A 22,348-nucleotide genomic window follows, 5' to 3' on the forward strand; every position below is an offset into this window, starting at 1 on the left:
ATTTTCTGGCCAAGAAAACATGTGGGGGGATGAGTTAACAGACTGACAAGCTTGAGTGCTTTGTCGCATTGATATGTGTCAGGCTCAGACCTTTTGAGATGGTTTCGATTTTTCTATAATTAATTGCGCAGTTAATTAGTGATCCAAGGATTGTGTGGAGTCTTTTCTGAAATATAATAGCCTACTTGAATCGGTTTTTTTATGGTGAATAGATTTGATAATGGTGAGGTCAATGTTTTAGCTAAGGGGATCACTCTTCTCAATGTCTTTAAGGTGTGGTGGAATCATCCACCTATATTTATTGTAAAATCCTCGCCCTCTAAGGGATATGAACTTTTCTTCCATCTCTTTAGATGAACTTCGTGTGGTGGTGGCAATACTCCACTTCTTTTGATTCAAAAAAGAAAAGAAAAAAAAAAATAAAGTATCAATATATGTAATGAGCATAACAATAGATCAATCACACGTAATTTAAGTGGCTCATGTATTGACTTGCACCTTCTTCCTGATCAAAATATTGGAGCAAGCTCCTCTTGTAGTCCAAATTTATTTTATATTTATTTTGCCTTTTTTATTGAATTTTTAAATTGAAACTTGATATTTGAGTAGAGAATTTTGATGGTGGACAAATAGGATTCTTCAATTCATGTCGCATTGCCTGGTGACTTTTCCTACGGGGAACTACTGACATGGACACTAGATCGACGTCCTAGTGTCATCCTCCCATCATCCACACATACAGTAAAGACAATTAGTGAGGTTGAAGCATTTGTACTTAGTGTTGACGATTTGAAATTTGTAACTTCACAATTCCAAAAGCTTCATAGCCAACAACTTAGAGACACATTCAAGAAGATCCAATGTAATGTATAAATGAGATACGAGCTATGCTTACTACAAAGATTCTCAATATTATCACAGGATTGGTTGTTTAGCTACAATCTACATGGATCGTTGAAGAACCTTTTTTTTTTTTTTAGCTGAGAGATCAGTTCCTAAAGCCAAAATGCAATAAGCGCCACATCTTGTAAAACCACGATCCACCGAACTAAGAATTGCAGTCTTCTTAACCTTCAAATATGGTCGTTTGATATCGGACCATATGGGTAAATATTGTTGTTGTTATAGAGTGGAGGAGTCAATAGATTGCTAGAAGACAAATTTTTCTTTTATAAGCAATAAAGTTTTTTGGGTGGGATGTAGAGGTCACCTCCAAACACAGAGCTCTAAAGTTTTTCACATCCCACCTAGAAAATATCTATCCAGTATTTTAATAGGAAGAAAGAACCTTATCAATGTAGTGTAGGCAACACTAGTACGCAGGGCCAATTGGAAGGTGTGCAAGAGCATCTACAACGCACAAGGTTGAGGGGTGCAAGAGCATATTTAGTGCACGTCAAAGGGGCGAAGTGCAGTTTTTTTGCACCCTGTATAGTCTGGGTGTTTCTTGCTCCAGATTGATAGGGTTCTTTTTTCCGTATATATTTTTTTATAGGTTTAGTGGTTTACACTTTACCCTTTTACCCTTGATAATTAATTAAATAAAATTTATTTTATGGTAATCACGACCCAACCTATAATTTGACTTGGACAGGTTGGCTTAGATGGTCATAAGATCGATTGTGCTGAGTTGAAGATCAAGGTTGGTTTGCATTTTTTTTTTCCCCACAATGAAGTATGAGAGACTGGATCATTTACTCATATGTATGCACTCTTTGTACAATTAGATGATGAGGCCTATCCTACTTGCTGCCATTAGAGTGCATGGGAGAGCATTTATAGTAACAAAAAAGATTGATATTTTATACTAAAAAGGCTGAATATTGTTTTGCCACGATGCTAGTGTATAGCTTCATAGATGAATTTTTATATAATTATTTTCTCTAATTTATTCTGAATGCATAGGTCCTAAATGGATGATGCATATTTTAGGATACCTATTGGTGTGGCACACAAATTATTCCCGACACTGGAATCTGTGGAACTAGGGGTGTCAATGGGTCGGGTTGGGCTGATTTTTTAAAACCCTAGCCCAACCCTAAGATCTCTTAACTCAACCTTAGCCCAGCCTTACCCTATATCGGGTTGAAATATCTCAGCCCAAGCACAACCCTATCGGGCATGGCCCAACTCAACCCAGCCCTAATAGATCCTGATAGGAGCAGGCTTAGCCTAATTAGACCAGCCCAGCCCAGCCCAATACTATTGGTTACCTTTTTTTCTTTTAGGTTGGGTTGAGACCTCAAACCAGGCCCAACCCAACCAGGCCTCGGGCCTGAAATTCTCAAGCCTAACCCACCCTATGGGCTGAAATCTCAGCTCAGGTTCTGTTCTAACTCACGGCGGAGTAAGGCAGGTTTGGGCTGACTGGACTTTTTTGACACCCCTATGCAGAACCCTCTCCAATAATCGGGCTGCAAGCTAGGCCGCTAATGCCCTAACTCTCAAGGGAGAGAAGAGCCTCATCCTCTGCGTTTGGGCCCTTGGGCCGCGTTTGGGCCATAAGATTCCCAACCCAAATTTACCTTCTTTTAAATCACCTTCTAGGCATCTTGGTTCTTGGTGAAAATTCCTGCCAATTTCATAATTTTCATCTCTCTCTCTCTCTCTCTGTCTCTCTCTCTCTCTTTTTTATATAGATTCTTGTGTATGGGTTTTCCACTTTTCCTTGCTTAAATGTCTGTCATGTTTTACCCCTAAACATTCCCTCCATTTCCGTGAAACTCACCTCCAGTACTCTCTCTCTCTCCATCCAGTCACCCATGACTGCAATTTTAGGGTTTGATTAATGTGACCCGCAGCAGATCGTGGCGAAGAAAGAAGGGTGGAGAGAGAGAATGGGGATTCATGGTCTTCTGCCGCTGCTGAAGTCAATAATGGTTCCACTTCATATAAAGGACCTCAAAGGTCTCTATGTCGCGGTCGATACCTATTCCTGGCTCCATAAGGGAGCCTTGTCTTGCAGCAAGGAGCTCTGCAAGGGCGAGCCGACTACCAGGTAAAACCAAGAAAACACAGTGGAGAGGTGGTTTGCCCTCTTTACTCCTTTTTTTTTATCAATTGTATTTTGTTCGTCACTGTGTGGAAGGGAAAATTTTTTTCCCCACCTTTTTTCAAAATATGTCGGAGAGAATTGGAGGGAACCGATCCTGTACTCTTTGAGCCTTGCATATAGCAAATAGTCTTAGTTTTTTCTCAAGATAATAATTGGCATTCAGTGAATGGTGGAAGGGGCAACAAAACTTACTCTTATTGACACACTCACACAAAATAAACGGAAAAAGAAACAAAAAGTTTGCTGTCAAATCTGTCAAGTCAACGTGATTAGAGATTTTCATTGATTGACTTTTTTTTTTTTCTTGAACTTGTAGGCATGTTGACTATTGCATGCATAGAGTAAATCTGCTGCGGCATTATGGTGTTAAGCCTATTCTTGTCTTTGATGGAGGATTTCTTCCAATGAAGGGTGAACAAGAGAACAAGCGTGCAAGGTATGCCAAACATCATTGAAAATTGAGTTGTAGATAACATACATTCCATTTGCAATTTTCGTTCATACCATGTTATGGTTAATTCGTTTAAAGTCTCATGTATGATTAATAAACTTGGACACTTTCTTCTCATCTTATAGTTTCCACTCTTGTTCAAGTATGTTACAGTAATTCCATCTGCAGATTCTTGCAAGACCGTGTTCTATTATTTTCTTTGCCAGTTATCATCTTTTATGAATGAAGTCAATATCACATTATGTGCATCATCATGGGGAAATTGGTGGTTGTCATTCTCAGCAAATTCTTAACCTCCACCACATGTACGGGCTGGTGCGTTCCTTCGTGCTTGGGATGTGAACCGTCTTTGAGCATTGGGTGAACATTCAATTTAGTTTGAACGGCTGATTGAACAGCTGTATTCTTCTTGAGCTCCTCAAACTTAAGGTCTATAGTGTCCATTCTCTCTGTGAGCTGTCGGAGAGAATGCATCACATCTGCTAGGGAGTATTTGTTGTCCGTTTCACCTATAGTTCTGATAACAAATAATGTAAGGCTAATTCACACTAGGTAAACAACCCTCAACCAATATGAGTTCTGATTTCAGACATGGAGATCAAGTACAGCAACAACAAATCCTAGAAGAATGGCTGAATTGAAACTCACAAGTAGGGAAGTTTTGGGATTATCAAACCTTGTCACAAGGGTTCCCAAAACCCTGCTGGAGACCCACTAACAGTGGCTTGATCAGATCTGAAGTGGGCTAACAGAACCAACAATCGACCCTAACAGATTTAGGGTTTCAACAGGCCAAAGGAGAAATCCTGTGGCTCTCTTTTGGCTGGTCATGCCAGCTAAAATCCTGGTCAAGGGCGCCTTTGGGGTGGTCTTCAAACCCCCCAAAGGGTGCTTGAAAATGCTGGACAGAACTGGAGAAAAAACCCTTGTCGATTTGCCTCCAAAACCCTGACAGCTGGAAATAGATTTTGGAATGTGGTTGGTTCTTCAATCTGGTCTCTTGACAGGCTTTGATCTTCAAACAAGCTTGATTCTAACACTCAAACACACTCTCACAGTGAATTAAAATAGAAAATAGAAGTAAGGAGAAGAGAAGGATGAAGATGAGTAGTTGTGGGTGGGAATGTGGGATAATGGCTATCTCAGCTGTTTGTTCATCATTTCTCAGGAGATTAGAGCAAGCATAGGCTGCAAAATATTTCATTAATCAATTGTGTCAAACTGTTACAACAATCTCTCTTAAATAGAGAGTCCAAAATTACAAAATAGCAACTAGTTCCCAAATAGGAAACTAAACTAGAAAGGAAACTAACATAGAATAGCAACTAAACTCTAACTTGTAACTTAAGAAATCAATAAAGCAACTACTAGGGACATTCTAGAAGGCAGCTCCTCTCTTGCAAAGCATCTTTGACCAGTCAAACAAAAGAAACAAAAACCCAGCTGTACTTGGAGCTCGCAGGCAGCAAGGAAGGATCTTCTGGACAGCTGTTTTGGGCTGGCTCGATGGGTATCTTCAAGGTCTTCTAGAAGTCCAAAACTAGAAGGAAAGATGCACTAATAAAGGAGGTATCCTATGCTGGCCTATGGGCTGCTGATATGGCCAGCATAGGGTAAAAAAAGTGGGGACCAGCCAGGCTTGAATCAGCCCAAGGCTGGCTGGTATTCTTCTCCCTCCTGCAATATTGAAGACCAAGATGGGGATCTACATCAACTTGTGCTCTTATATACACATTAATTGAATGGGAAATTTCTAAGGAGGTTGTAATTGATGAGACAAAATAGTGAGTGTAAAATAGAAACTAGAAAGACAAAGCCAAGCCAATAAGGTGCTGCCGCAAGTCGTCTGGAAGGCTCTGTGTAACCACTCATTTGTAGGATTGATGAGACTGTCTTTGGGGCCTACTACAGCCCAAGGATCTCTCCAAACTTCAGAAGAAACTCAAGTAAGAGTTAGTGGACAGAATAATATTCAAGAGAGCAAACCAAAGAAGAAGCGGTTTGTGTAATACTGAAAACAGATTCTGACCTTTGATGGAAGCAGGAAAAGATGAAGGATATGAACCAGGATTCCCACCTAGAACTTGACTAGCATCTCACCAGTCCAACTTGGCATCCTACCAAGGGCTTCACAGCCTTCACTGTATTCCAAAGGAGTTCTAAATTTCACAGAAATCAGCAAGCATAAGCTTAAAAAATTGTTCAAATGGTTGGGGTAGTGTGATCCCCTACTCTTTATTTTTAACTTCAATAAAAGAAGCAGCTAGGAACCCCCATGTATGGTAGTGAGAATCCCTTACAACTTAATTCTTCTTCAAAATAGGCACTATTCTGGAATTTAACTGAAGCGAAACTATAGGGGGCTGGAATGTAGAACATCTGTCTAGCATTCTAGAAACACTACTGAAATAAAGAATACAACTTGCAAAAATAGAAACTAACACTAATCATATAGGCCTTAAATCCCATATTTGGGCTTATAGAATTGACACATTACAATAGAAAAAAGGGCATACCCGGTGCAGAAGGCTCCGACATATGCGAGGTCCCGGGGGGGGGGGCAAAAACTATGCAGCTTTACTCCGAGAATGTTGAGAGGCTGTTTTGACCACTTGATCACCAGGTCGCAACATTCGTACCTTTACCATTGGAGCAGTGTGACCTTTTGGACCCATTACAATATAAAACCCAAAAATACCAAGCCCATGGCCTATATAACCCATTGGACATTCAAAATTGAATATATTAGTCCATTTTTGGTCCAGTCCAATGGCCTGGTTGCTGCTGGCCTTCTTGTTCTTCTGAACTGCATCATTGACATTCCATGCCATCTCTACTTGCCTGTCCTTTGTTTGGAATCCATGGAACTATAAAGAAATTCTTCTTTTTATTCAGTTTACTGCTTCATTAGATAGAAAATAAACTTCAATCAGGTTTCTGAACTTTGTACTCTGGAGTTGTTTTTCCTTTCCAAAACTTTTTTTTTGTTTATTGTACTAATTGAATTTGTACACTTGTGGTTCTACCAAGAAACGTGGTAGATGATTTACATGGATGAAATCTTTAACAAAAATCCACTGTCCACTAGTGCAGGGCAAGAAAGGAAGCTCTTGAGCGAGCTACTGAGCATGAGTCAACTGGAAATTCAGCTGCTGCTTATGAATGCTACCAGAAGGCTGTTGATATTTCACCTTCAATTGCGTACAAACTAATCCAGGTCGGGTAAATTTTCTTTCTTTAAGTATTTACTATCATTAAAATCTAACTGTTGAATGAGATGTCCTTTGAGGTAGAATGTTTTCTTGAAAAATGTTGTCTTTACACTTCAAGAGGAACTTCTCTGTCATCTCAGTGACAGGGATGGGGTTTGTCCATTAGTGTCCCGCAAAGGTATATTACTCACCTTTCGGGGTTAATTGCCTGTTGAAGGTTTTAAAGCAGGAGGATATTGATTATATTGTGGCTCCTTATGAGGCTGATGCTCAAATGACCTTCTTGGCTCTTAGCAAGCGTGTTGATGCAGTGATTACTGAAGACTCAGACTTGATACCATTTGGGTGCCCTAGAGTGAGTTATCTTTTAGTTGAAAACTTGAAACTTGTTGTACAATCCTCTTGAACTATGATATGTTCCATTGTGTATTTTGTGTTGGGTAAAGGAATGTAATTTGTTTTGAATAATGGAATGATATTCAATTACTGGGTGTCATATTGTTCTTATACTTACTTATGGCCTGGGATCTGTTATTTGTTATTCAAGCAGATTATATTCAAAATGGACAAATTCGGGCAAGGTGTTGAGTTTCGGTATTCCATGCTAGAACAGAATAAGGAGTTGAACTTTTCTGGATTCAATAAGCAGATGGTTCTTGAAATGTGCATATTAAGTGGTTGTGATTATCTACAATCTTTGCCAGGAATGGGCCTGAAAAAGGCACATGCTCTTATTAGGAAGTTCAAAAGCTATGAAAAGGTGAGGATGATAACTTGTAAATTTGGTGGTATCTTGTGCTGACAAACTTGCTGATTTAATTACTAAACAGACTTGGGGGAATGCACATATTTGTTCCATGCCTAATATGTAGTTAACACTGTCATATAAGTAATCATAAGAGGGTTTTTTTCTTCCAGGTAATTAAACACTTGCGGTATAATACAGCTTCAGTTCCTCCTCTTTATGAAGATTTAGTCAAGAAAGCAATATTGACATTTCAGCACCAACGGGTTTATGATCCTAGACTTCAGGATATGGTGCACTTATCAGAGATTCCCAATAACCTAGGCGATGATTTACACTTTTTAGGTCCATATCCTTCGTGCAGATTGCATACTTCTTTTCTTTGAATGTTCTGTGACAACTGATTTTTCAATAATACTAGTATACTACATCCAAAACTTCTTAGGTGATAGCCTTAACTAATCGTACATTGATGCCACAAGACATGGCTAAGGGCATTGCAGAAGGTGATCTTGATCCGTTGACTAAAATGCCGTTCCAGGTACTTTCTCCTCCACTCCCTGTTTTAATTTCTTTTCAGTTAGTTTGATTTATTTCCTCTTTCTCTCTCTCTCCCTCCGTTGTTTAGATATGTCTAGTTTCTCTAGTATGATATAATATTAGATAATTATTCTTGTAAATGCACTTCAAAGCTCTAGCCCTGCTTCTCATTTCTAGGATATCAGATATCTCAGGAATAGTTTTAATTTTCATCCAACTGTCCCTTCAACTTAACATTAAAATTGTGTCATATCGAAAAAATGGATAAGTTACAAAATGAGAATTTCTGAGGTGGAGCATCATCCTTCTTCAATGTTTGACTACATCTCTTCCTGATCTTCTGGTTACTGTTCACTAATTTTTAAAATGTACTTGAGGCTCTAAGGTGAGTGGGTTTTTATACAAGCATGATAAATCTACTATTTTTGATTGCTTAGATTTTTTCCTTTAAATGCTTCTCAGATTTCTCAGACTATATTGGGATGTTTATCAGTCTACTTTCATCTTGTCTCCTATGTGCACCATTTATTGTGCTGACATCAGTTTTTTATGCTAGAGGTCTTTACTAATTGCTGAACTTTTACCCTGATAAACCATTCCATTTGTTTTGTTTTGGTTTTACTTTTTCCAACATCGCCTATCAGAACTATAAAGAGAAGGATTAGGTTGAGTCGGTGAATAATTGCAGTTGAGATGACAATATCTGCTTCATTATACTTCATAACCCTGTTGCATATCCTGATCTGCAGATAACTATAGGCTTTTTTGCTCATCCATCTCCCCCCCCAGGTCATCTAGATGTTTCCAAGAAAATCCATCATTGAAAACGGGGGGATAGGCTCACAGGGAGGTTTCTTGATCACAATTAAGTATTTTTTTAGTTAGTTTCAATTACTCTTCTAAAACTGGAATTTGTCATCACTATGTAGAAACTAGTGACCTTACGATGTTAACAAGATCTCAGTGTTTTCCTTTTCCAAGAATTGACATGTGGTATATGTGCCCAAATACCAACAATTTAGTAATCTTATGCAGTATTCTGAAGTAATGCTTTCTTGTTAAAGTTTGATGAATTTTTTTGTCATAAATAGATTTCTCCCCCGTTTTTGGTAAAAACTGAATCAAGGATTTGTTGCTTGAAGAAGGACAGAATGATAGCACCCTCTTCTGTCAGAAGAAGGAGAAGATAGGGGGGATTGATGGGTGTGGGTTTACGAAACTATGCCATGTAAATTTGATAAAATAATTTCTTTTAATGTAGACATGAAGTTCATGTTGTCTGGAAGATAAAAATTCTTGTACTCAAAGAAGAAGACAAATTAGAAGTCTGTAAAATAGAACTTTCAAAGTATAGATACTTTTCCCTTTGTCCTGTTGTATGCTTAAAAATATACTGAGGAGCTTTATATACCCCAACATGATAATCTTGGAAAGTTTGCAACGAATCTTGTCCTGTTAGGGTTCATATGAACTTATATTGAGGAGAATCAAGGAATGTACAAGGTAATAGTGATAAATGTAGATGTAATATAACAACACCATAAAGTGGGCTCTACGAACAAGGAAAGAGAATGACCATAACATGGAAATTAATAAGAAAAAAAAGCTTCTCTATCTACCTTCTTTTCAAAGTTCGAACCAACAACTGCTTCTATGCTTATACAGAGCTCTGAAATCTATTTTCATTCATTATCCTTATTTCCCGTTATGGTTCCAGTAATTGTTATATTTTTCATTGTGGTTTATGTGGTCATGCACAAATTATGCCATTATGGTGAAGAATATCATTGTTATTAATGCCTTTCTCATTCTTTACACACTTAGTACGAACATTTATGATGATTCAACGAGTTCAAAGAGATGCCTCTGTTGATTTAATTATGTTTATCTTATAAACTCTTCTTAGATTTTCCATGATCTCTCAATTGGTACTTCCACCCTCTTTTGGCTAACAGGAGATCGTTCGTGTTGGGCTTGTGCTCGATAAAACATACCTGCTCAAAAATTTTAAATCTGATTGTGAAAGGAGAAAGCTAGATTTACCTGCACAGAAGAATGTCCTTACCAATTACTTCTGTATCCATTTGAAATTTTTGTTACTTTATCTTTTGTTAGCTATGAAAATCTTAGTTTGGATGTGTTATATGATTATGTCATCTTTGAGAAGATTACAGAAAGGTTCTTAAGACTTTTAATGATGTTGGATCTTAATGGAAGATGCGGAATAAATTCGGATTTGGGTTTTAATGGACAATGTTTTTGGGAGGAAATAGGATATGAGAAGATGGATTTTGTCTCTGTGCAATTGAGAAAAGGATGGTTTTGGCAGCCTGCCATTGTTAGACCATATTTTTTTGTTGGGTAGTATTTTGTTGGGATAAAGGATTCGAACCAGGGTTCATATAAAGAGATGTGAAGTAATGGTCTTCCTTACTGGCAAGTGGTAAAAACCTGGTATTTTTATGAAGCTTTGATTGATTTTCAGGATTTCTTTAGTGGTTGCCAGCCTGGCTGGTACACTTTTTGAATGAAAGAAATTAGGTTTTGGGTATTAGGGTTAGGAAATTGAAGGAATAAGTTTAGATTTGAACATTGTGAAGGATTTCTCTGAGAAATGGCTGGTAAACTTTTTGAATGAAAGAAATTAGGTTTTGGGTAATAGGGTTAGGAAATTGAAGGAATAAGTTTAGATTTGAACATTGTGAAGGATTTCTCGGAGAAAATGGAATTAGAAAATAAGAAAGAATAAATAGAGAAGAATTTCAGATGTAATCACTAGAATAATTGAGCTCTACTTAAAATGACAAAGTCTCTGATACCATTTTGGGGATTGATTTTCACACAAGGATTCGATGATCTATTTCATTAGATTTAAGCTCTATATAAAGAGCATTAAAGATACATGAACTTTGGATACCAGACATGTGGACCATGTGGGACCCATACAATAATTATAACACACTCCACTTGCACAAAAGACAAAACGAAAGAAAACCAAAAATTACAACACACGAGAAGATAATAACAATACATGAGACACGAGAAGATAACCCTAGTCGCTATCCGAACTGTCAGTGCTGCTGGCTGGATAAAAAGTAGCATGATCAATGAGCCAGTCGTTGTGCGCATCAAGGAGACGCTCGATTCGAGGATCAGTGAGGCGACCGTTTTGATGGAGATCTCAAGCCTTATCTACATGGTCAAGAAGAGGAGCCGGCACATGTTGTGGCAAAGTGTCATTGGCTCGACACATAGTGGTAAGGAATCTTCTCCATTCGTCTCGATGGCCGAAACGAGTGTGGTAAGGATCATATGGTTTGACGCCATAGATATGGAAGTCTGACACATATTGAATGTGATGGCAGGGTTGTTGATTTTGATCCAAGGCTTGATGGATGAAAGGGGGTCTATGAAAGAGGATTATGATATGGGGAATATCAGGATATGGATCATCAGAGGAAGGGAGATATCCAGATAAGAGAGTAAGCCAATGTTCTGATGGGGCGAATAACTAGAGAAACTGAAGGACAGGATTAACCCGTTGGGGATGGTTGTAAAGAGGATAATGGTGGTGAAGAGGATCTGTCCATCGACCTAAAAACCAATGAAGGGTTAGAAGGGGAAAATTAAAGGCGATAGTGTGGGTAGAACAGAGGTGCCAAAGTATGCACTTGTATATGAGGGGAAATTCTGAGATTTCAGCAGGGGAGGTAAAGGTAAACATGGTGAGGAAAGGGTAGTCAGGATGAAAACATAGTCCTGAGATGGGGAGTCCGTATCTTCGAAGAGAAATTACGAGGAGTCGGAAGGCTATAGTCTTGCTATATGAAAGGACTGTTCTCAAGGTGAGGTCTTGGAGGATTTCGAAAGGAAGGGTTGGAGGAAGGGAACAACAAAGGTTATGTCCTGGTGACGGGGGAGACTGAGAGGTAGAGGCTCCAGGGGTTATGGGAAAAAGTAAAGGGATAATGGCAAAGGTTGAGGTTGGTCTGGATAGGAAATCTGCCAAAACATTTTCTTTTCCTTTTATGTGTTTAACATCAAAAGACCATTGGGAGAACCACTGAGCCCATCGGAGAAGTTGTGCCTGAGGGAGATGCTTCTGGCAAAATTCAAGCATCCGGGGGAAGCTCGACATATCCAATTCAACCAGAAACTGATGGCCAATTAAATGGAATTGAAACTTCTCTATGCCTCTTTTGACTGCTAAAATCTCTTTAAAAGTAGAGTGATAATGAGTTTCAGAGGGCTTGAAAGATCCACTTTTGTATCCGCAAACAGTTCTTGTAGTAGTGGAAGGATTTGCTTCATCTTAAGTCCATGTATCTTTAATGCTCTATATATAGAGCTTAAATCTAATGAAATGGATCATCGAATCCTTGTGTGAAAATCAATTCCCAAAATGGTATCAGAGCCTTGTGTCCCTTTCTTCTCCGGTTAAACTCCTCTTCTGACCATCCCTCTTGTCTGGATTGAACCTGCTGTAGCTAAAGATACAGTCTAGGCCACGCCCTTTTGCAAGTAATCCCTGCTTATGGTTCCTACTGGCAGATAAAGACCCTTAAGCGTTGTGGGCTTTCAGGCGAAGAATGCCGTTTTGTGCCCTGTTTGGCTCGGGTTGCTTTGCAGTTAGGTACTATGGTCAGGGGGGTTCTTGATCGGCCTCGACTAGTTGTGTCTTTACCTACTCCAGTTTCTCCAGCAAGTGGTGTTGGTTCAGATCTGGATTTTACCATTTTACTTCATGTTAATGGCTTCTCCTTCCCCTTCTTCCCTATTTTCTTCTCCACGACGTTCTTCTTCATCTCGTTCCTCATCTTCCTCTTTAGATTACCTTTATGAGATTTCTTATGTTCCTGATGATCAGGTCATCCCTGCTATTCCTACGCCTCTGCTTAACCCTTACACCATCTTTCCCAAAGCACCTACCCAGTCTAAGTGGACTGCTCTTCTTCGTCCGAAGAAGACTCCTCCTTTAAAAGAATTGGTCCAGGCTTCTCGCTTTGATCAACTCCAGGTCCCTGCTATCGATAAAGAGCAGCTTTTCACTCTTGAGATACCTTCGGATCTTATCCCTCAATGGATCCAACAAGGTTATACTCATCTCCATCTAGGCGCGATTAAGTTTGCCCTCTCTTTCCATGGACGAAAAGGACTTCCAGTGGTCTCTAGGGTTGCACTGCTTGACAGTCGATTTTTACGGTACCAACATGCCGTGATAGCCACTGTCCAGACAGCTTTACACGCAGGCACAGTGTTTTTAACGCTGTATCTTAATTTTAATATCCCTTTGTCCGACCCTCTCCTCTCCACAGCCTTAAAATTCCAAATCCATATTACTGGTGTCCCCCAAAATGCAATTACAAAGGCTGCGACTTTGCACTATCAGATGGCTTATCGCTTGCAAAATCATGCATTTGATCTTCTTACTGGCCATTCTGAAGATGCGTTGTTCATTACTATGGATTCTAACCAAGTCCCTTGTTGTTCCTATGTTCCCAGACAAATCTCTGATGACGAACTCCTTCGTCTTCTTCCTTCTTGGGTAACAGCTTATGAACAATAGGTTGCGATTTCTCAACCTCAAGTTCCTTCTGAACCAGTTCAGTCTACCAATCCTGAGTACATTACTCATCCTTCTGGCAAGGTCGAAATTCGTTTTCCTCCTCCTCGTCCCCGACCTTCCCCTTTCCCAACCTCTTTTGGTATGACACAAGATAAAATTCCTATCAAATCGTTTGATTCCCAGGGAAATCCGATTTACTATTTCCAAGATCCAGTTACTGGTCATAAATACGTCGACCTTTGTGACTGTGACGATTGTCTCCAAGATTCTGACGATGATTTTCCTCCCTCTCGACGTTCTGCTAGACGAAAGTCTACTCAGCACCAATTACAAGAACGGTATGACGCAGGTGATCCTTCTGTTGGACCCCTAAGCACTGAATCAAAATACCCTTTCTTTGTCAAATATGGTAATCCTCAGGTTTCTCCTCAACCTTCTCCTTCCCCTTGTAAACCTCCTCCAAAACCAGAGTTACCTCCTCCAGTCATCCCTCCTTGTTGTATGTATACCCCAAGATCTTCTTCCTCTTCTCCCCTCAAATCTTTTCCCGGACTTCATGATTCTGGTCCAGATGTTCATGGTATTCGTCAAGTTTGGAAGATCAAACCCTCAGTCCAAGCTACAGGATGTTCTGATCCTATTTCTCCTGCTGAATCAGCTTTAAATTGGCAGGCAGAAAATGCTACAGTTCAAAAGCAGTACCTTGAAAGAATATTAGCCCAAACTCAACAGACTCATGGTACTCTGTCCCATCATAATCATCTTCTTCAATCTCTCTGACGAGAAATTGACCAGGTCCATCCTGAACTTGCTGGAATCTCTTCTAGTGTTGCTGATACCACTACCGCCTTTGCCCTTATTGGCCAAAAAGAGAAGCACCTCAGGTACCTTGAAGCACAACTTCATCAAATACAGCACCAACAACCTCGTGCTCCCTCTTTTGCCTCTTCTCAGCGCCAACAACAACCACTTCCAGTGACAGTTCCAAGCTTCATCCCACAAGATCCTTTTGCCATGTATGTCTCTCCGGCGCCTCCTGCTGTTTCTTCTTCACGGACTTTTCCTACTGAAGAATTGAAAGAACTTCAACGTCAACAACGTGCTCTTCCCAAAAGAACACGCGTAGTCAGAGGACGTGCTCGCAATAGTAGACTACCCCCAGCATGGACAACCACTTCTGCCCTTATGGATCTTAGTGATTATGAAGATGAATATGCCGATGCCCTACCAACACAACCTCCCCCATTTACCCCTTACCCCATGCCAGTTTCATATCCTGCACCTCCACCTCCTAATCCACACAGGCCACCTCCAGCTCCTCTATCCTCATCTACTGAAACCCCCGTCGTTCCCACTCCTCCTAAATCCATCCATACCATGCTTTCTCCCCCAGAAAACCCTCTATCTGAGTACCTCACAACCCTTACTATCTCAGAGTCAAACCCCCTTCCTTCTTTTATGAATGAAGGCCCTCAACCTGCTGCACCTCATGTTTCGGAAATGGATGATGATCCTGAAATCCAGAATCCTGACACACCCAGACGCCTTCCTGTCCCGCCTACACCTTTTACCCCATATCAAAACCAGGACCCAAAACAGTTTTTTACCCTGGATGATATTCCTGTTTCTAAATGGGCATCTCGGATTGCTGATTTTCATGCATGGATCAATGCTGAATTATTTCATGAAGGAGCTTCATCTGTTACTGTCTTGTCCAAATTTGTTGCAAGACTCTAAGGCAAACTCAGGGAATGGTATTTAGCTCTTGGTCCTTATAGACAACTGCAGATTGTACAACTGACTGAAAGCCAGTTTGTTACCACTCTCTATCAAGAGTTTCTTGGCCCTGTTTCAAATGATCTCTCAAAGGCCCGTGATGAATTTCTCTAGATGAAGAGTTGTTCTCTTCTTCGACCAGACCTTGACAAACATTTCTCCCGGATGACAGACCGATTTCATAAAATTGGTGGTATTGATGATGAGAATTTGAAGCAAGTCTTTTTAAACTCTCTTCCAGAGCCCCTTGGCGCAGATACATAGCAGTTTTTGAAGAACCAGAATATTCCATTGGCCTCATGTACCATTGGTTCTCTATACAGCTATGCTCATACTGCCCTTGATAAACTTTACAACATCAAAAAAGTCTGGAAAGATTTGCAAGATCGTTCTGATAAAGTCTCCTCTGCTTGTGATACCTCTTATCTCAAAATTAAGTGCAAATGTGACAAATCTTGCGACTGTGCTACCAAGAAATCATCCCATCATCGACGGTTTCCTCTTTTCTCTCACAAAAGGGATCCATTCAAAAGAAAACGGTTCTCTTTTCGGTCTCCAAGGAAAAAATGGCGTTTCCTCAGGAAAAAGCAAATTAGAGGAAAAAACAGGTTCTCAACTTGTTATATCTGTGGAAAAAATGGACATTTTGCAAAAAATTGTCCTCAGTCTCAAAAGAAAGACAAGGTTCTCCACATGCTATCTTCTCTTCACCAAGAAGATCTTCAGGATGCTGACCTTGAGTCTTTATATTCTCTTGATGAGACTCCTACAGACCTCTCTCTTTTTGCCATTAATTTCCCTCATACAGACTCAGACCCAGAGTCTTCCCTCTCCGAGTCCGAGGAATCTGATCCCCTCTACCAAGTAATGCCTCTTCTTCCCTCTACTTATCCTAATCCTCAACCTCCCCTCTTCCAAAGTCAACCAGTTACCCTTCCTCATGTTTCTGTTACAATTCTTCCTGAACCTTATGCCAGACCCATAACCCTTATTGCCTTCCTTGACACTGGAGCTGCTACTACAATCCTGAACCCAAAGGTCCTCCCTAAACCATATTGGAAATCCCAGGATCCTCCTCTCCCTTTTCTTGCAGCCAACGGTGAAATCTTCCACATCACCCTTGTGTCTCGACACCCCATAAGAATTCAACTTCTTCCAACTTTGTCCATAACCCATACAGTCCTAGGTACCCATTTTCCAGGCAAAGACCTTATCATCGGATTCGATATTCTTCGTCTTCTTCCTTTCCGATGGACACCTCCCGGTCTTTTCTATAAGCAACAGCTTCTCCCTTGGGCCCCTATTTCTAAGTTATTTCTTGCAGGTACTTCCCTCTTTGAAGAAATTAAAGCACATATCCTCTCCACCTCTTGTGCAGAATCTCATTAGAAAACCATCTTATTTCTATAAAAAGTCACATCAACAGGAAAGAAATCTGTAGCTTAAATACGGGCTCAAAGTCCGTTGTAACTCCTGTTTGAGTTCACTGCAAGTCAAAACAAAGCAATTAGTCATAACCAAACCATTATAACCCAGTCAAACTGAGCACAATAACACAGGGTTGACTAGAAACAAGAACTAAAAGTAGCTGGACTGAAGCTCATCAGACTTGGAACAGATGATTACAATATCAACATAACCTCATGAATCACACCAAGAAATTGACTCAGGCAGCTGCTGCCCCCCCCCCCCCCCAATTCACAGGAAATGGAGAAATGAATTGATCAATTCATTGGATCTAGGTTGGGATTGATGGGGCTCAAACCCGCAGCTTCCGCCTTGAGAGGATGGTGCTCTAACCGATTGAACTACAATCCCAGAAAATTAGGTGTACAGCCTACCCTACCATTTCTCTCGTTTTATGAAACCCCAAAGCACTGTGTTTGGACACGGTTCCATAGGGCATCTTCTCACATGTTTGCAGGACACCAACATTATTGTCCTCGATTTCTGTTGTTTTATAATTTTACAATTTTACATATCCTAGAAGATCCTACTTTGGCAACTTATTTGTTTATTGTTTTGTTGGGTGGACAAACTATATTTCCTTAACATTTGAAGGCAATGCATCTCTTGAAGCAAAAAAAAAATTTAAGGCTCCGCGTATTATGTCTAAGCATCTAGATTCAATGGAAAAATCTTCTCCAAGCTTTGGTGAACATGCTTCTGACAGTCCTTTTGCTTTAACATTAAGCTGCTCATCAGAATCCAATTGTGATTCAGAAAACTTAGACAGTACCCTTCCACCAAAAGAGTCTGTGAGTGATGCATCTGAGTATTTGATGAATTTCTTATATGTAATTGCAGTCTAGTAGTGCACTTGTTTCTAGTGAGTTATATTACTTCTTGTCAATCAGGTGGAAGAAGGTTTTGTCATTAATGGTAACCAGTTGGCATCTCTAAGTCATGGTAAGAAATGAATTTCCATCAGTAAACTTAGAATGTCTAGTTATGGACTATTTCTTACTGACAATCTATTTATGTGAGCCCAGTAGGATTAAACAATGAGAAAGATGTGGTGGGCAATAGGAGAACTTCAGGTCTTACTGTGTCTTTGCAACAATCAAGTCTTTCTCTATGTAAGCCTTGTGTAGCTCACAAGGAACGAGATTGTAAGTCTACTCCTGCAGTTGAAGGGAAAACAAGATTGGTTAGCAAAAAGGTCATTGTGAGGAGTTCTTATTTTAAGCACAAAATAATGGATGAGAATGATTTTGCCGATAAAAATGTGAAGTTCTTTGCCGGGGACACGCACAATGGTGTTAACGATGATAGGTCATGTGGCAGTGTTTCATCTGGATATAATTGCCTTGAAGAATCCATTGGCAAAAGGAAATCTATTCCTATTGACAGTACTGAAACTGTAGGTGCTTTCTGTTTCGTAGTTTACTGTCTTAAGTTATTTTTCTTTTTATGGTGTACGTCATTTCTATTATTTATTTGTTGCCTTCATCTTTTATATTCTCTTAGGAATCTGCTGAAGTGAAGTACACCCAGCCACATGCATCACTTCCCAGGAAAAGTATGTATCAATTCTAATAGCTATTATTTCCTTGTGAATTTTATAAGAAACCGTAAAGAATTTTGTTTACATGACATTCAAAGTTTCCATAAAGCCCCTTTTACGTGAACATATTTGTCAAGATTGACTTGCATCATTGCACTAACATTTTGTTTATTCATCTGATCAGAAAATAGTTTACATGCTTTCTTTCCTTCCTGTTTCCTGTACTTGGTTTTGGTTTAAATTGTCAATCGATTTTCATGACAGTGGTTTGAACTGTTATATAGTGCTGAAACCTGAATAGTATTCCGTTGTAACTACAGAAATCAAAGTTCATGACATCTGTCATGGAACTTCTAACCTATTTTTTGGCATGCTAGACCCCTACTGGCCTTAGAACTTAATAAAACAATTGTTCATCTTTATGAGAGAGGCCATATAAGATATCACTTGGATGCAGCATACACCGTTCCTTCTGTGGAAAGAACATAGGGGGCTTGCAACTTTGTTCTTTTATATGATAATGTTGAGGTAGATTTTTGTCAAGGTATTGGCCACATATTTGTAGAAAAAGTAATCAAAGCTTTTTTTGGTATATATCTCTGCCCTTTTTATTTTTATATTTCTTTATTGTTGAAAATATGTATGAACAGAGATTTCTTTTCACTACTTTTTCCCATTACATATACAACATGCAAATCTGTAATATCCAAGCACATGTAGCTTTCTTCCTGGGTAACTAGAGAAATTAAAAAAAAATAATAAGAGAAGTATTCAGTATATAAATTATAGAGTCATCAGAGTCATCAGACAGTCAACGTGCTCAATTTTAAAAGGCTATACTATAAATAGAACGTGGAACAAATACTTTTCCCTTGAATTTTTCCAAATAAGTGAGTTGGGAGAGAGGAATGTTCACCTTCTTGATTACATATATTTTTATGATTTCTTTCCTTCAACATTGTCCACTTACTGCAAAGGGCATGGAGTTCCAAGAAATCCAACACTTGCTACTAAAGATCTCCCTGGCCATGAGATTGTGTGCCGCAGCTTAAGACACCACAAATCTTAGCATAAACTGGACCAAAAGCTCATAGTCAAAAGGCAAAAGCTGCTAGAATTGATTAACAATTCTGAACTTTGTATTTCATTTAAAAAGGAAAACAAAAATAATTTTGAACTTGGTTTGCACAAAAAAAGCATAAGATGGGGATGCAATGCCATTAACATGAGACCGTTGTCACAAGTTTGTCCATATTGCCTCACTCTAAAAGGAGACCTTGGAGCGAGTTGGAGCATCCAAATGTAATATGCAGTTAAGGAGGTTTCTGGTTTGACCACAATGACAATGGGAGTGAGAATGAGTTGACTGTAAAACACTTTTGGGATTAATGACACATAGTTTTCTGTCCTCACTCTGGGTATTTGAGGGAACTTTTTTTTTTCTTCTTTTTTCTGATAAATGGCTATTTGAGGATATACTTTTCCTAGACGTGGAAATAGGATAATAAAGACATCCTCTCCCAATAATTTAATTCAAGAAAACTTTAGGGGTTCCATGTTGCCCATTTCTCAGAAACTTGGAAACAAATCCTGAAAAAAAACCCACTTATCGGTAGCAAATCTATGTACCCATTGGTCAGAGTGCCTCCGAGGCCCATCGCTGCTCCAGTGATCACTTGAGAATTTGATAAAATTCACCCTTCCCATATTGAAGGCCATGGAATCATTCAACTTGCTGGTTGCTTTAAGAATTCCATCCCAAAAGGATGATCCAATAACTACCAGTGGACTCCACTGCCTTCCCATCTTAGTGATTTGTAGCCACAGTCCACACTAACCAGCAATTGATCTGTCCCTTAAGATGCTCTTACTTCTTTGTATCACCTATCCATTTACCAATAAATCTTGATTCACAGATCTTAGTATTCAGATGCCCAGTCCCATAGTCCGTCTGCATGATTTGATACTTGCAGTCATCCATGCCATACCACTGGAACTCCCTTTAAATGAAGTTCAAATGAATGGTAACTTGAATAGAAACAAGTCCTTAAAGGGAGTTGGAAGATTTGATATAGCATGTGAATTTCAAATGGATCTGTATATCCTTTGTGCCAATTTTAATTGTATCAATCTAAGAGGTGGACACAATTGAACAATACAGATTGATTCTATGTTATGGTGTCATATGGAGGAATGAGGACACAAGCCTTTTCCATCATTCATGGATGGAATATGTTCTTATTTTTATAAGTTCTTGTACCAAGTCAGCCTTTGTGCAATCTGGGTCAGAGTCTAGAAAAGAAAAAAAGATATCAGAAAATCAATGTTAAGTGTCCGCCTGGACAATTAAATTGAGTATGCAAGTGCAAATATTGATAAAAGCTTGTGGTGTGAGTTAACCTTAACGTTAGATGTGATTTGAGGATTTTGAAGTCAAACTCTTGCTGCAAATTGGTGTGGAGCCCAATGGCTATTATCATATATTCATATTGGTTGTATGGAAGAATTAAAACATAAAATTTATGTTCCTACACTTCACAAATAGGTGGATTATATTAACTGTCACAATTTCTCTTCGCTTTGCTGCTGTGTGTGTTATAACTTATGACATGGCTCTCCAATATGTGCCATAAAAGAAATTGCAGTTGATATTCTTATCATCTGCAGGTGATTCCGTTACTGGTTTTGCTAGTAAATTTATGAAGGTGGGCAGTGAAAAGAAATTTGGATGTAACATCTCCCATTTAAGTGATTATTCTGATATAGCGGAGAAATCAATGGAAAATTTTGTTTCGGTCATGTCATCATTCAGATGCAAATCATCTGGTTCTCGTGCCAGTGGTCTCCGTGCTCCTTTTAGAGATGTGCAGAACACATGTGAAACAAGGTAATATATATATTTTTTTTTGGCCAAATTCATGTGGTCTTTTTATCCTAATTTCTAGACAGATGACAATAATTTGCATGACATGTTCTCTGTTTGTTGAAGGTCAACCACCGCGTCCATGGATTTAAGTAGATTTTCATATGTGCCCAAAAATCAGAAGACTGCCTCAGCATCTCACAGAAACTGAGTTTGATTTGCATAGTTCTCTTTTCATGGGAGGTCGACCATTGCACCCAAGGATTTAAGCAGATATTCATACGTTCACAAAATCAGATGACTGCCCCAGTATATAGAGAAACTGAGTTTCATTTGTATTTAAACCATCAGCTTCAGATGGTTCCCAGGCCTACCTTGAATAGGTAGTCTAATTACTTTTTTTTGCCTGGTTGTCATTATTCAAATCTCGAATTTCCTTTGGCTGACCATGATGGAAGATTTCATATTGGATGGATCAGAAGAAAAACTGTTTTCTGCTTGTGATGTGTTCATGTCATATTACTGACATGGTGCAATTCGAGATGTAAGCATATGCTCTTTCTCCTCACTTACCTGTGTTTTCTCTGTTTGTGAGAAATACGCGAGAAGTTGTTCTCTTCTGACCATTGTAAATGAGTGGTATTTTGCATTCTAACAGAATGGATCTATTTCCCTTTCAGATCTGGAAACCATTTGTTGGGTCATCATCCATGTGCCCTGTAATTGTAGTTTGGAAAGGTTCTCTCTGACCATCTACTCTATATGTTTATAATTTGGAAGGTTTTGTTGATCATTCCTTCTCCAGCTGCTCTGTATATTTGACACTGAAAAGTTCAATTCTCATTTTAAAGCTGCCCAAGTGCTTTCACTACGTCAATACTAACATTACATGTCATATTTAGTTGGACAATCACTAGGGCTGGAAATGATACCTAGCTCTTTGAAATTTTTATCCTGAACCCTTTACTTCTTTTCACAGTTATTATGCATGTTGCATTTTATATGTACATTCTATCTTTCGGGGAGCATGGCCCCTATGGTGGGAAAAAGGTTCTATTCGACTGTTGTTCAGTCTGTTTACTCTATACAGAATTTGAGTGACCAGCTGTGATGGTCAATTATATATATATTGA

The 22,348-nt window shown here is 39.2% G+C and overlaps 1 protein-coding gene across 5 annotated transcripts; it reads left to right on the top strand.

Annotated features, from left to right (window-relative positions):
* Positions 1–2,635: 2,635 nt before the first annotated feature.
* LOC122064188 (exonuclease 1) lies at positions 2,636–22,086 on the top strand. 5 transcript variants are annotated; one of them, XR_006135615.1, is made up of 15 exons: positions 2,637–2,998; positions 3,372–3,491; positions 6,600–6,723; positions 6,936–7,073; positions 7,269–7,478; positions 7,637–7,812; positions 7,932–8,004; positions 9,959–10,079; positions 17,407–17,603; positions 17,703–17,754; positions 17,838–18,208; positions 18,316–18,367; positions 21,020–21,239; positions 21,342–21,759; positions 21,896–22,086. XR_006135615.1 is itself a non-coding variant. In XM_042627904.1 (14 exons), the coding sequence occupies exons 1-14, from the start codon at positions 2,838–2,840 to the stop codon at positions 21,424–21,426; spliced, it is 2,097 nt and encodes a 698-aa protein (XP_042483838.1). In that variant the 5' UTR covers positions 2,636–2,837; the 3' UTR covers positions 21,427–22,086. The 5 variants fall into 5 exon arrangements, 4 of the variants coding, with proteins under 4 accessions (XP_042483838.1, XP_042483837.1, XP_042483840.1 ...); XM_042627904.1 differs by having other exon boundaries at positions 2,636–2,998; positions 17,841–18,208; positions 21,342–22,086; XM_042627903.1 differs by having other exon boundaries at positions 21,342–22,086.
* The last annotated feature ends 262 nt before the right edge of the window (positions 22,087–22,348 follow it).

This window comes from Macadamia integrifolia, unplaced genomic scaffold (genome assembly GCF_013358625.1).
Source record: "Macadamia integrifolia cultivar HAES 741 unplaced genomic scaffold, SCU_Mint_v3 scaffold155, whole genome shotgun sequence".
NCBI classification, from domain to species: Eukaryota; Viridiplantae; Streptophyta; class Magnoliopsida; order Proteales; family Proteaceae; genus Macadamia; species Macadamia integrifolia.

Excerpts from the sequence above, each read along its gene's own strand:
- LOC122064188 (XM_042627903.1), top strand. The coding sequence starts at position 2,838 with ATGGGGATTCATGGTCTTCTGCCGCTGCTGAAGTCAATAATGGTTCCA. Across the intron at positions 3,492-6,599 it reads CAAGAGAACAAGCGTGCAAG|GGCAAGAAAGGAAGCTCTTG; the intron begins GTATGCCAAACA and ends CCACTAGTGCAG. Across the intron at positions 17,755-17,837 it reads GTTGGCATCTCTAAGTCATG|TAGGATTAAACAATGAGAAA; the intron begins GTAAGAAATGAA and ends ATGTGAGCCCAG.